Source organism: Ranitomeya imitator, chromosome 3 (assembly GCF_032444005.1).
Source record: "Ranitomeya imitator isolate aRanImi1 chromosome 3, aRanImi1.pri, whole genome shotgun sequence".
Classification (NCBI taxonomy): Eukaryota; Metazoa; Chordata; class Amphibia; order Anura; family Dendrobatidae; genus Ranitomeya; species Ranitomeya imitator.
In genome coordinates, this window is record NC_091284.1 from 28,607,039 (window position 1) to 28,618,772 (window position 11,734).

At 44.9% G+C, this 11,734-nt stretch overlaps 1 protein-coding gene across 1 annotated transcript; it reads right to left on the minus strand.

Moving 5' to 3' along the window:
- Nucleotides 1–531: 531 nt before the first annotated feature.
- On the minus strand, nucleotides 532–7,455 carry LOC138671535 (aquaporin-3-like). The gene is made up of 7 exons (XM_069759712.1): nucleotides 7,339–7,455; nucleotides 7,002–7,128; nucleotides 6,245–6,382; nucleotides 5,647–5,765; nucleotides 4,958–5,175; nucleotides 4,451–4,554; nucleotides 532–653 (listed from the first exon to the last, which is right to left on the minus strand). Exons 1-7 carry the CDS (start codon nucleotides 7,453–7,455, stop codon nucleotides 532–534), a joined length of 945 nt encoding a protein of 314 aa, XP_069615813.1.
- Between the last annotated feature and the right edge of the window lie 4,279 nt (nucleotides 7,456–11,734).

Consider the following 11,734-nt stretch of genomic DNA (forward strand, 5'->3'; position numbering starts at 1 on the left):
CTAGGTGGATTATGTTTTGTTTTTTCTTGTCTGGTAGGTAACAAACCTGAGAACTTGAGTCCAAGATGAGACCCAAGAATTCTTGAACCTTGGTTGGTTCCAGTTTTGATTTTTGGAGGTTCACCAGCCAGCCCAATTTTGTTAAGGTGTCTATGACTCTGTCGCATTGTTGACGGCAGAGTTCGGCCGAGTTGCTCACAATCAGAAAATCATCTAGATATGGAATAATCAAGACGTCTTCCTCTCTCAGATGTGCCATCATCTCCGCTATCAACTTTGTGAAGATGCGGGGAGCAATTTATATGCCAAAGGGAAGAGCCCTGTATTGGTATTCCCTGGTCTGTCCTTTTATGACTACTGCCAGTCTGAGGAATTTCTGAGAGGTCTTGTGGATGGGGACGTGATAATATGCGTCGCTGAGATCTAGAACTATCATAAAACAGTTGGGAAACAGATATTTTATCGTTGATTTTATTGACTCCATTTTGAATCTGTAGTTTTTTACATAGGTATTCAACTTCCGTAAGTTTATTATAGAGTTCGGAAGGTTCCGTCCGGTTTGGGAACCAGGAACAATGGAGAGTAGAATCCCTTCCCTCTCTCCAGAGGGGGGACTTCTTGGATGACAGCCTTGTTTACTAGTTTTACAATTTCTAGTTCTAGAGCTTCATGTTGATGAGGAGATGATCTCAGCGGTGTTACCACATAATTCCGTGGGGGTAGGGATAGAAATTCTATGCGAAGCCCTTCTCCTATTAATTTCAATATCCAAGGGCTGGTCGAAATTTTCTCCCAGGCCGGGAGGAATTGAGTCAATCTCCCTCCCATCCTGGGGAAGACGTCACTTGGGGGGGTTCTATCTCAAGGGGAGTTACCAAAAAGGAAACCCCTGTCTTTCCTTCTCCCGTCATCCCATCGGTTTTGCTCCCTCGGTGGTCTCCTTCTAAAAAATTTTCTGTTCCGAAAGGGCCGTTTATTATATGTTGGGGCCAGGATGGGAAAACCTTTCTTTTTATCACCTGCTTTTTGCAGGATATCGTCCAAAGTCTCTCCAAAGAGGAATTTACCTTCACAGGGGATTGAACACAGTTTGTGTTTAGTTTGTAAATCCCCCGGCCAGCTTTAACCATAGGGTTCTACGTTCCGCATTTGAGAGAGCTGCCGATTTAGATGTTAATTTAATGGAGTTGGCCGAAGAGTCTGCCAAGAATGCCGCGGCTCCTCTAATCATAGGGATGGACTCTAAAATGTTATTCCTAGGGACCCCATCTCTAATCTGTTTCTCTAAGTTGTCGACCCAAATCATTAAGGAACGTGACGTACATGCCGCTGCTATAGTTGGCCTTAAGCATCCTCCGGCTGACTCCCAGACCCCTTTAAGAAAAGTATCTGCTCTTTTGTCAAGAGGGTCTTTCAAGGTTCCCATATCCTCGAATGGTAATGCAAACTTTTTCGAGGCCTTAGCTACCGCAACGTCGAGTTTGGGGGCTTTATCCCACGAGACCGAAGCCTCTTCTTCAAAGGGGTATTTCCTTTTAATAGAGGGAACCGATGCATTTCTCCTCTCAGGTTTCTCCCACTCCTTCTTAATTAACGTTTGAATATTTTCATTAAGGGGAAACACCTTGCGCTTTTTTTGGGAAAGACCACCAAACAATGTCCTGTACCGTTTTATCAGGACGAGGATCTAACACCCCCATCGTCGATCTTACAGCCTTTACAAGGCCGTCAACCTCATCTAGGGGGAAGCAATGACGACACCCACTTTCACTGTCTGAAGAGGAGAGGAATGAATCTTGCGTATCCGAGTTTTTACTCTCGGAGCTAGAAGAGTCGGAATTTCTATCAGGAACTGATTTCTTAGTAGATCTCCTGTCGCTTTTAAGGGAGTTAAACACCGTCTCAACCTCCGCTTTAATTACAGAGCGTAACTCAGAGGCGAAGTTCGGGGTCTCCTCACAGAGGACTCGCTCAATACAGGAGTCGCATAATTTCTTCTCCTAGGACTGTGGTAATGCTTTCTCACATAAGGGGCAGGTCCTATTTTTCATCTTCCCCGTTCTCTTCCTTGCCTAGATAAGGGAGAAGGGGAACCCCAATTACAAAAAATGAGCTTTCACGAAGATCACTCACCAATCTGACGCAGCCACAGGTACCGGTTCTGGAGGAGGGGTAGGATCCTGAGGTGTATGATCCGTGGCCGGCCGCAGGTTTACCACACTGGAACTACATGGTGTGGAATGGCTACTGGATCGGGAACTTCAGTTGCTTGCAGAAGTTCTCTTCCCCTGGGCATCTGGTTTCTGGCGCTGACGATGGCGCTGCTGCTGCGGTGGCGGCAGCGGTGGCTGGAGCTGCTGATCGCTGTCTTCCATCTTGGAACAGCATGCAGCAAGGGTCTGTCAAGCGCACCTTCTTTTAAAGGGTGGCGCTTGGCCCCCTCTCCCCGTGGCTGCACTGTTTGGGGGAAGCGCTTCTTTCTTCTTTTTTTTTTTTCCCATTCCTAGCCACTGCGCATGCGCACGCAGCTAGACGACCCAGAAATGAAGGATTCCGGTTCCGGGGCGGCGCCATCTTGGTGTACCATTCACCTCACTGCCCCCGAACCGGAAGTCCCTCCACTACTTCCGGTGCGGCGCCATCTTGGATCCTGGCGTCCTGCGGCAGTGTGCTGGAGCGCTCCAACTCCTATCCGGAGTGGCGGCGGCGCTTCCCCCCGCTCACGCTTCTAGACCCCTCGGTCGAAGTCGTGGCGGCTTCGGATACCGGACCAGCCGTGGCAGGGGCCTCCCCGCCGCCAGAACTCGGACTGGCCGGTTCCGGATCTTCGCCAGGTTAGTCTTCCGGTCGTTCATGACAGGTACCGTCCGAGAAGGTTCCCCGTCAGGGACAGGAAACCAAACTGATGCAGGGGAGAGGTACCGCCCTTTTATCCTGTAGGTTTCCTGTCCCTGAAGGGCGGATCCCCTCTCTCTGGTAGTGCGGTCATGGGCGACTGAGAAAAAAAATTACATGTAAATCATCCTCACATCAACAGAAAAATGTTGCATTTCAGAAAATGGCGACACGAGTTTTATGAAATAATTTTACACAAAGTTTTTATTTTTGGACAGTTTCAGCCAACACGCCATGTCTTGTTGTCAGCCATCTTGGTTCTCTCCCCTCATCCAATAATGTGCCCTTATTGCAGACTACATTTCCCAATATTGCTCGTCCTAATCATGGCAGCCAGTGATGTAGCCGTCGTCCCTGCCATGTATATGGTGGAGTCTGTGAAGCCACTTCACATCAGTGATATAGAGTAGAAATTAGAAAGTAAAAAAAACAAAAACATTATATATATAATGGATTGTCAAGATAAACTAGCTTTGTTGCCCATAGCAACCAATCATCGCACAGCTTTCATTTCAAAAGAGCTGAATACGAGATGAAAGCTGTTCTATGATTGGCTGTTTTTTTTTTTTTACCTACTGAGGGGGAAAATGGAGGGAGGAGTGGGGAGATGTCAGAATATATTATGTCACAGGAAGTCATGTACTGGTTTGGTAGCCACAGGCTCATGACCTAAGGAATTACACAGCTAAACGTTCAGGCTGGAATGCTATGTGAAATATCTGAAAATGACTGTTCAAACCAAGCACAAGTGCTTGGTGCAGTCAGTCCTGTGCACCTCCCCATCATGGACCTATGTCTCCACCTCGACTAACAGTGTTGGTCTTACTGGGACCAGAGACCGATGTAGTGGGAAGGTGTATTGGACCATTTGATCAAACCTAGTATGCCCAGAGTTTCTGGGCTTGGTTTGAGCAGTCATTTTCTGCTGACAGACTTTAACCAGTGAAGAACGACCATTGTGATCTTAACTGTAGATCATGTCTGGCAAATATTTAAGAAGGCTGAAAATGAAGGGGGGGGGGGGGGGGGGCGAGGAGGTTGTTATCACTTAAAGACCTCCAAATTTAAAAATAAATTCATGCAGACTTTCCCCAGCCATCATCTTTATTGAAAACTCAGCCGTATAAAATATCCCAGCGCTGGTACGGAAATTTATTTTGCATAAAAACTTAAGAGATTATAAAGCAAATAAGATAAAAAGGCCGCAGCCGCCCACAGTCGGTTTCAGTCTTCAAATGAGAGAATCTGATACAAGAAGCGGCCACTGTAGTCCTGAGATATTGTACAGTTTTTTCCACCATTATAGGCGCGGCCGCAAGACTAACAGGAACCATGACCTTTCTGGGGCAAGTAGACGTAGGGGCGGCCATTTATGATGGAATGTGAACAGTCAGACATGTGAACCAGGAGGGTTCTTGGAATTAACATTGTAAAGTTTCACAAAGACGGCCATTAAAATGTCAATCTATGGAGGACCACATTCGGGCCTACACCTCCGACTGGACCAACTGGTAGTTAGGAAGATGATACTCTTCAATTCCCTCATTGCATAGACTTGGTGGATGGTGAATTCCAATGAGCAGGTCATATAGAAATGACCCAATGACCCCACCGACCATGGGGCCCACTACAGGAACCCACCACCAGTGACCTCCAGCCCTAGAAGACAAAAATAATCCATCAGAACAGGTTAGCAACTCAGATTTGTGAAACGTCCTACCCAAAATAACCATACTAGTCACTGGAAACAGTCAACAAGCTTATTGGAAGACTCCTTAGGTAGCTGATGTCTTAAGTCATAGAAAAAAAAAAAAAAAAAAAAATCTATATATCTCTCTATACACATACATATATTTATATTATCTGAAGTAAATGGATCTCCTCCCAGTATTCAGGTCACTATAACAAGACTGTGCAGAAGCTGAACCAGCAGAGGATTCTGGAAGATTTCAGCTCTCGAGTTCCCAGAATTATGAACAATTACATGGCACAACATATCTGCTTAACAATATTTTGTACACGTAAAAAAAAAAAAAATAAAAAAAATCCATATACGAGTTACCTGAAGACTTCAGGGCCCCAACCAGCAATTGCTGTGAAGAATCGGGGGGCCAGGTCCTGGGCTGGATTAATGGGGTATCCACAGTTGAATCCCATAGAAAGACCAACAAGCAGGACTATAAGACCAATCACAAACGGTTGAAGACCCCGGGGGGCTGCATTATTTTTCTCATCAATAATGGCAAGGAGGCAAATCATTAAGGCAGCAGTGGCAATCACCTGGGGCAAGGAAGAAAAAAAAAAACACAAAAACAAAAACCACCACAATATAAAAAAATATATATTCAGGGACAGTCGTATTCCTGGAGGGATGGAGCCTAACAGTTGATTTTTTTTTTTGATTTTTTTTTTTAGCCTACTGTGAGCTTCCAGTCTTATGGTTCTTATCTCAAGAAGAGCTTCCAGTAAGTACTGTGCAGCCAGGATAATATTTTCTTCCCACCTTGCAGCGTTGAACAATACATGGTTCTGATTCTTGAGCTACTGATTCATAGATTTGTCTAGTAGAGCCCCTAACCACAAAACAATACTTTGCCTGCATCAGTCTGGAAAGGACTTGAGGGAGGAGCATTGTAAGGAAGGGACTGTGCTCCTCCCCATGTCCTGTCCAGATTGATGCAGACAAAACAAAGGTACTTCGTATGCAATTATTTAAAAGCCTTGTATTTTTCACCATTTCCAAGACTTCACCTGATCCGAGAATCCATTAGTTACGCTCAGATGTTCTGATGGATAGGATGCAAATATCCCTGCAGTAGCTTGTGGCCCGTACACCGTCCAGTTGCCACCACTGTACACATGAAGGGCATCTAGAGGTCATCAATAAGAGACAAGTGAATGGTAAGTGTTCAAATCGTTACAGGACAGTTCGAAAGCCCATTTTCAGATAACTTACTACAGCATGGGGAGTGAAAGGGGGCACCTGAATTGTAACATATCAGCAAGGTTGGGGGGGGGGGCAGTCCCTCTAAAAGATGCATAACCTGAATACCATGGATTTTGTTAGATGCCATGTAAAGCTCCAGATCACCTGTAGGAGGCGCTGCATAGAAAAGTTACCCATCCTTAGGAAGTTAGGAGAAAAGCAGAACTAGAGGATTACACAGGATTTAAGGTGTCCACCTTCTGACAGCTCAAGATGTCAGCTGTAAGAGGTTGTAAAATCCAGGGATGAAGTGCACAATCTCCCTGAAGCTCCTCTCCGCACGAGTATTACACTGTACCCAGGTTAGCGGGTTGCTTATAATGCACCGACCCATCAAAAGCATTTCATTGTTTGATCTCTTACCAAAATACAAAGCAAATACCAGGCATGCTCCAAAAAAGGATCCAAGGAATTGTGCCACGAAGTAGACGATCATGAGCTCACAGGTCATCTTCTTTAGGAGGTACATGGAGAAAGACACAGCCGGATTGAGATGGGCACCTGGAGAGTAACGGGAAATAGTTATCAGAAACCTAGAACAGGAGAAGCAGCCTGCATAGTGACTGCACCAGCAGAATAGTGAGTGCAGCTCTGGGGTATAATACAGGATGTAACTCAGGATCCGTAATGTATGTACACAGTGACTGCACCAGCAGAATAGTGAGTGCAGCTCTGGAGTATAATACAGGATGTAACTCAGAATCAGTAATGTAATGTATGTACACAGTGACTGCACCAGCAGAATAGTGAGTGCAGCTCTGGAGTATAATACAGGATGTAACTCAGGATCAGTAATGTAATGTGTGTACACAGTGACTGCACCAGCAGAATAGTGAGTGCAGCTCTGGAGTATAATACAGGATGTAACTCAGGATCAGTAATGTAATGTATGTACACAGTGACTGCACCAGCAGAATAGTGAGTGCAGCTCTGGAGTATAATACAGGATGTAACTCAGGATCAGTAATGTATGTACACAGTGACGGCACCTGAATTTTTTTTTTTTTTTTTCTTCATACATCATATGACCACAAAGTTTTAATACAAACTTCTTGTAATCCGCTAACCTCTTCAACACAGAAAGTGAAAAAAAAAAAAAAAAACATAGTAACCCACTCACCTGAGACTCCAGCACAGACATAGGCGCCGGCAGTGACTGCGAAGCCGAACGCCATATTGACGCTTAGAAATTGAGCTTTGGCGAAACCACTCAGCTCCATCTGAGCCACAGAACCGCAGCCAAATAGCTAAGGGAGAAAAGTGAATTTTGAAAGACCATTCCTGTACGTCACCTGCACTTATAACCACCTTCTTATACACATACTGCAGGGCCACACACCTTTTATAGAAAAGTGATAGTATATGATACAGAAAGCTCTTGCTTACCTACTTGAAAGAGGTTCTGCAGCAGTTGGGATACTACATGGAATAACAGTACATGACAGCGCCTTACTTACAATTAATATAGCAGTCCCTAAAAACTCGGCCAGGCCGCAGCGCACATAGGGGTTAGTGGTCCTAAATGCACGTTTGAACTTCTCCAGGCATTGCCCGTGCAGATCCATGTCCGCCATCTTCCTGACCCTCTGATTGAGCTGCTTTCCCTGCACAGCTGCACTTTATATCCTCCTGATACAGGAGAATGGAGAGGACCCGATCTACTGACCTCGGCTCTGATCGAAGTGCAGCTGATTCTGAGCTCCATTAACTCATTAACTCTCAGTACAATGACAGCGCCATTTTCTGGAGCGAGGCGTTTTGTTAAGATGTTAAGGCTTAGACAATATAAGAAAAAAAGAATTGTGGAGTAAATTTTGTCAAATTAATTTAACGTTTTACATCTCAATAAATATGCCATGTTTTGGATTGTCCTAAAAGCTGAAAGTGAAATCCATCAGGCATAGATTTGTGCTAAAAGTTGCGCCATTTTCTGGCCTAAGGCTTAATAAGTTTACCTCAGGCCCCCTTCACACGTCCGTTTTTGTGGTTTGTGTGCGGGTCATTTTTTAAGTACCACACACCCATTCTTTTCTATGGTGGTGCACATCAGTTTTTTACACGGACAGTGTGAACCCGCAGTCCTTTTTATCCGTCAGCACGGAGGAAATGCTTTCTGCACATGTGCAAACGGATGACATCTGTGTGATACGTCCCGTAATGAAACGATCTGGCGACCAGGAAAAAAAAAAATCATTAAAGTTAGTACTTTCCCTGGTACTGACTACAACTCTCATCATCCTCTCCTTGACTCCCTACAGTCAGCGGGACCAGGCAACGCTGATCACAGTTTTAGGGCTCATACCCATAAGTGAGAAGAAAAACGGTCTGATTTCTGTAGCAAAAAAAACGGAAACGGACGAGTGCTATGCGAGTACATTGCGATTTTCACATTTAGCATCCGATTTACATCCAATTGCAATGCGATTTTTACATGAGCTTTTACATAGAGCAATTCTCTGTCATTTACACATCGTTTTCAAAGGAAAAAATCATCAACACACACACATACATACATGTACAGTATATATATATATATGTACAGTACAGACCAAAAGTTTGGACACTGTCACGATTCCCCTGACCGCTGTCACCAATTGGTCAGGATTCCCACCGTGACCGTCACCCCTACGTCACGGATTGAGGTGACTTTAGGCCAACAGACGGCTATCACATGTGCAGGGGGGCTTATCTTAGTTATCCCTCCACTCCACGATGTGATGAAAAAACACACACAGGGCTATTGACCTCTTAGTTTACAGCAGGGGCTTATTCTAGGTATCCCACTGCTTTCAATATACCACAAACTGCATGGATTTATGTATATCCCGCTTACAGTTCCACTTAACACTTGCAGCTCTCTGGCGCCCCCTTACTCTCAGGTCTGATTAGGTACTGCACCCTGAGTAATTAGTCGCCAGAAAGGCTGCCTGCTATGTACTGGCTATTGGGCACGCTGCAGCAACGCGATAACTACTCCCACTCAGGCAGGAACAATAATTATTAACGCCGCAGCCGCTACAACATAACCCAAAAGTCTGCACACTTCTCGCTGCCACCAGCTTCGATTAAACGGGTCCGAAGCTAACCCAACACAGTAGCGTAATTCTCTTCAAGAGACAGGGTACGTTTAGAGCATGGATGAACGAACTAATATGAAATATTATATCCCATAAAAATAAGTAGGCAGTGCTTTATCAAAAATAGTTTATAAAGATGTTACAAATGAGACAATTGCAAATATGTACAAGGGTAATTATGAAATAAACAGGGTTTAAATGAGAAAAGTAACACTCACATGTTCAACGCATTGCAGGCAAGCAGGCTAGTGGAGTTTTCCATATGTCCCAGCTCATTAGGACGGGCTGCTGGCTTCAGGAGAAGACAAGAAGTCCAGAAGAAGAAATCAAGCAGAGAGACTGAGCTGGGGATGTGTTGTGAATTCTGTGGCTGAATTCACTCCTGTGGTCACAAGTGGTACTGCAGCTTCTGAGCTTCCTCCCTCAGGTGTTCTGGTGAGCTCGTTAACTGCTTCATTACTTAACTCCGCCTGATGCTGCTATCCTTGCTCCTTGTCAATGTTTCAGTGTTGGATCTGAGCTTCTCCTGATTGTTCCTGTGACCTGCTGCTCTGTATAGCTAAGTGCCTTTTGCTTTTTTGTTGCTTTTTTTTCTGTCCAGCTTGTCTTTTGTTTTGCTGGAAGCTCTGAGACGCAAAGGGTGTACCGCCGTGCCGTTAGTTCGGCACGGTGGGTTTTTTTTGCCCCCTTTGCGTGGTTTTGCTTTAGGGTTTTTTGTAGACTGCAAAGTTCGCTTTACTGTCCTCGCTCTGTCCTAGAATATCGGGCCCCACTTTGCTGAATCTATTTCATCCCTACGTTGTGTCTTTTCATCTTACTCACAGTCATTATATGTGGGGGGCTGCCTTTTCCTTTGGGGAATTTCTCTGGGGCAAGTCAGGCCTATTTTTCTATCTTCAGGCTAGCTAGTTTCTTAGGCTGTGCCGAGTTGCCTAGGTAGTTGTTAGGCGCAATCCACAGCCGCTTTTAGTTGTGTTTAGGATAGGATCAGGTGTGCAGTCTATAGAGTTTCCACGTCTCAGAGCTCGTTCTTGTATTTTTGGGTATTTGTCAGATCACTGTGTGCGCTCTGATCGCTAAGCACACTGTGTTTCTGGATTGCCTTCATAACACCTGTCATTAGCAAACATAACAGGGATGTGTGCAGCCAGTTATAACTTCAAGGCTGTGACATCACAGAAAGGCTGGCTTATCCAGACCCTCCTCTCTCTACATTCTGCTTAAACTTTAAACTATTCTCTCTAATTTCACTACAAAACATGTCAGAGTCCTAACATACTCCTCATTCATCTCGGATTAACGTGAGCATTCTAATGAGATCAAATATGTCCTATCTGGGATACATATTTACAGAGAAAACCCTACTTCTTTACCAGATGGAGTTAGAAGCCCGAGTTTCAAGGGATGGGTACATACACCGAGTGGGAATACGAATATATATTTTCGTGTTCTTAACGTAAACATGGTGCATAATATCGTACAAAAACCAAACAAAGAATCTTTCATGAATTTTGGAGCCATTTTTCCAGTTCTAACTGGTGAAGGTAGGATGGGTGAGGGACTTTCCTCTGAGCCTGGAATTTACGACCCCAGGGCAATAAAACCCCCTTCTAGCATACAGTCTGTAGCCCAGAGAGAAACAAGTAGAGTCAGCTAGTGAAGGGGGGGTTTAGCCCACCTCATGAGCTGAAGAGCAACTAAAGTTATATGATATTTCATACCATATCGTGACAGACACACCTTCTCATTTAAAGATTTTTCTGCATTTTCATGACTGTGAAAATTGTACATTCACACTGAAGGCATCAAAACTATGAATTAACACATGTGGAGTTATATACTTAACAAAAAAGTGTGAAACAACTGAAATTATGTCTTATATTCTAGGTTCTTCAAGGTAGCCATCTTTTGCTTTGATGACTGCTTTGCACACTCTTGGCTGTAACCTGAGGTAATCTTAATTATGTCATCGCTCGTCACTGACGCTGGTTCTCATGCTCTCACTGTGTTCCGGCAGACGTGAGCAGTAAAGTTATTGATGTTACCACTCATCACTATGTCCGGATGTAGTCAGGAATCATTGTGGCACCTCCATTTGAATTACAGTAGGCCCTGGGATGGCTGAGTGCTGGTGTTATTAGTCTGTGAAAGGACCAATGTCCATAGCCCTTTCCAGCCTATTACTATTAGCCTGCAGCTGTCTACTTTGCCTTAGGCTACGTTCACATTTGTGTTCTGCTGGGCTGCGTCGGGCGCAGCCGCTGCGACGCATGCATCATGCGCCCCTATATTTAACATGGGGGCGCATGGACATGCATTGCATTGCGTTTTGTGACGCATGTGTCTTTTTTGGCGCACGCGTCGGGGCGCAGGGGACGCAGCAAGTTGCATTTTTTTTGCGTCCAAAATCATGCCAAAAAAGGACACATGCGTCACAAAACAATGCGTTTTGGTTTGCGTTGTGCGTTGCGTCGCCGACGCAGCACCGCACAACGCAAATGTGAACGTAGCCTTAGCTGGTTATTAAAAATGCTGGGGACCCCACATAATTTTTTTAGGGTCACCTCAAATTTTAATAGCCAACAATAATATATACTGGGACATGGATATTGGCCCTTTCCCAGACTTGTAAGAGGGTGAACTGTAGTCCCACTGACAGGGCACTAGGACCCTGTGGTTTTTGCCTGTTGCAGCAGAGGACAGACCTCCCAGAGACAATGTGTGCTGCGGGGTGGGGTCTAGTGTCTCGAGTGTAAAGTGAAAGTAGGAAGTGAGA

What these genes read in the sequence shown, in the direction of transcription:
- LOC138671535 (XM_069759712.1), bottom strand. Translation starts at nt 7,455, where the DNA reads ATGGCGGACATGGATCTGCACGGGCAATGCCTGGAGAAGTTCAAACGT. An exon ending in TAGGGACTGCTATATTAATT is followed by an intron (nt 7,129 to 7,338) that starts GTAAGTAAGGCG and finishes TTTCTCCCTTAG; the next exon opens with CTATTTGGCTGCGGTTCTGT. An exon ending in TGTCTGTGCTGGAGTCTCAG is followed by an intron (nt 6,383 to 7,001) that starts GTGAGTGGGTTA and finishes GTTACTCTCCAG; the next exon opens with GTGCCCATCTCAATCCGGCT.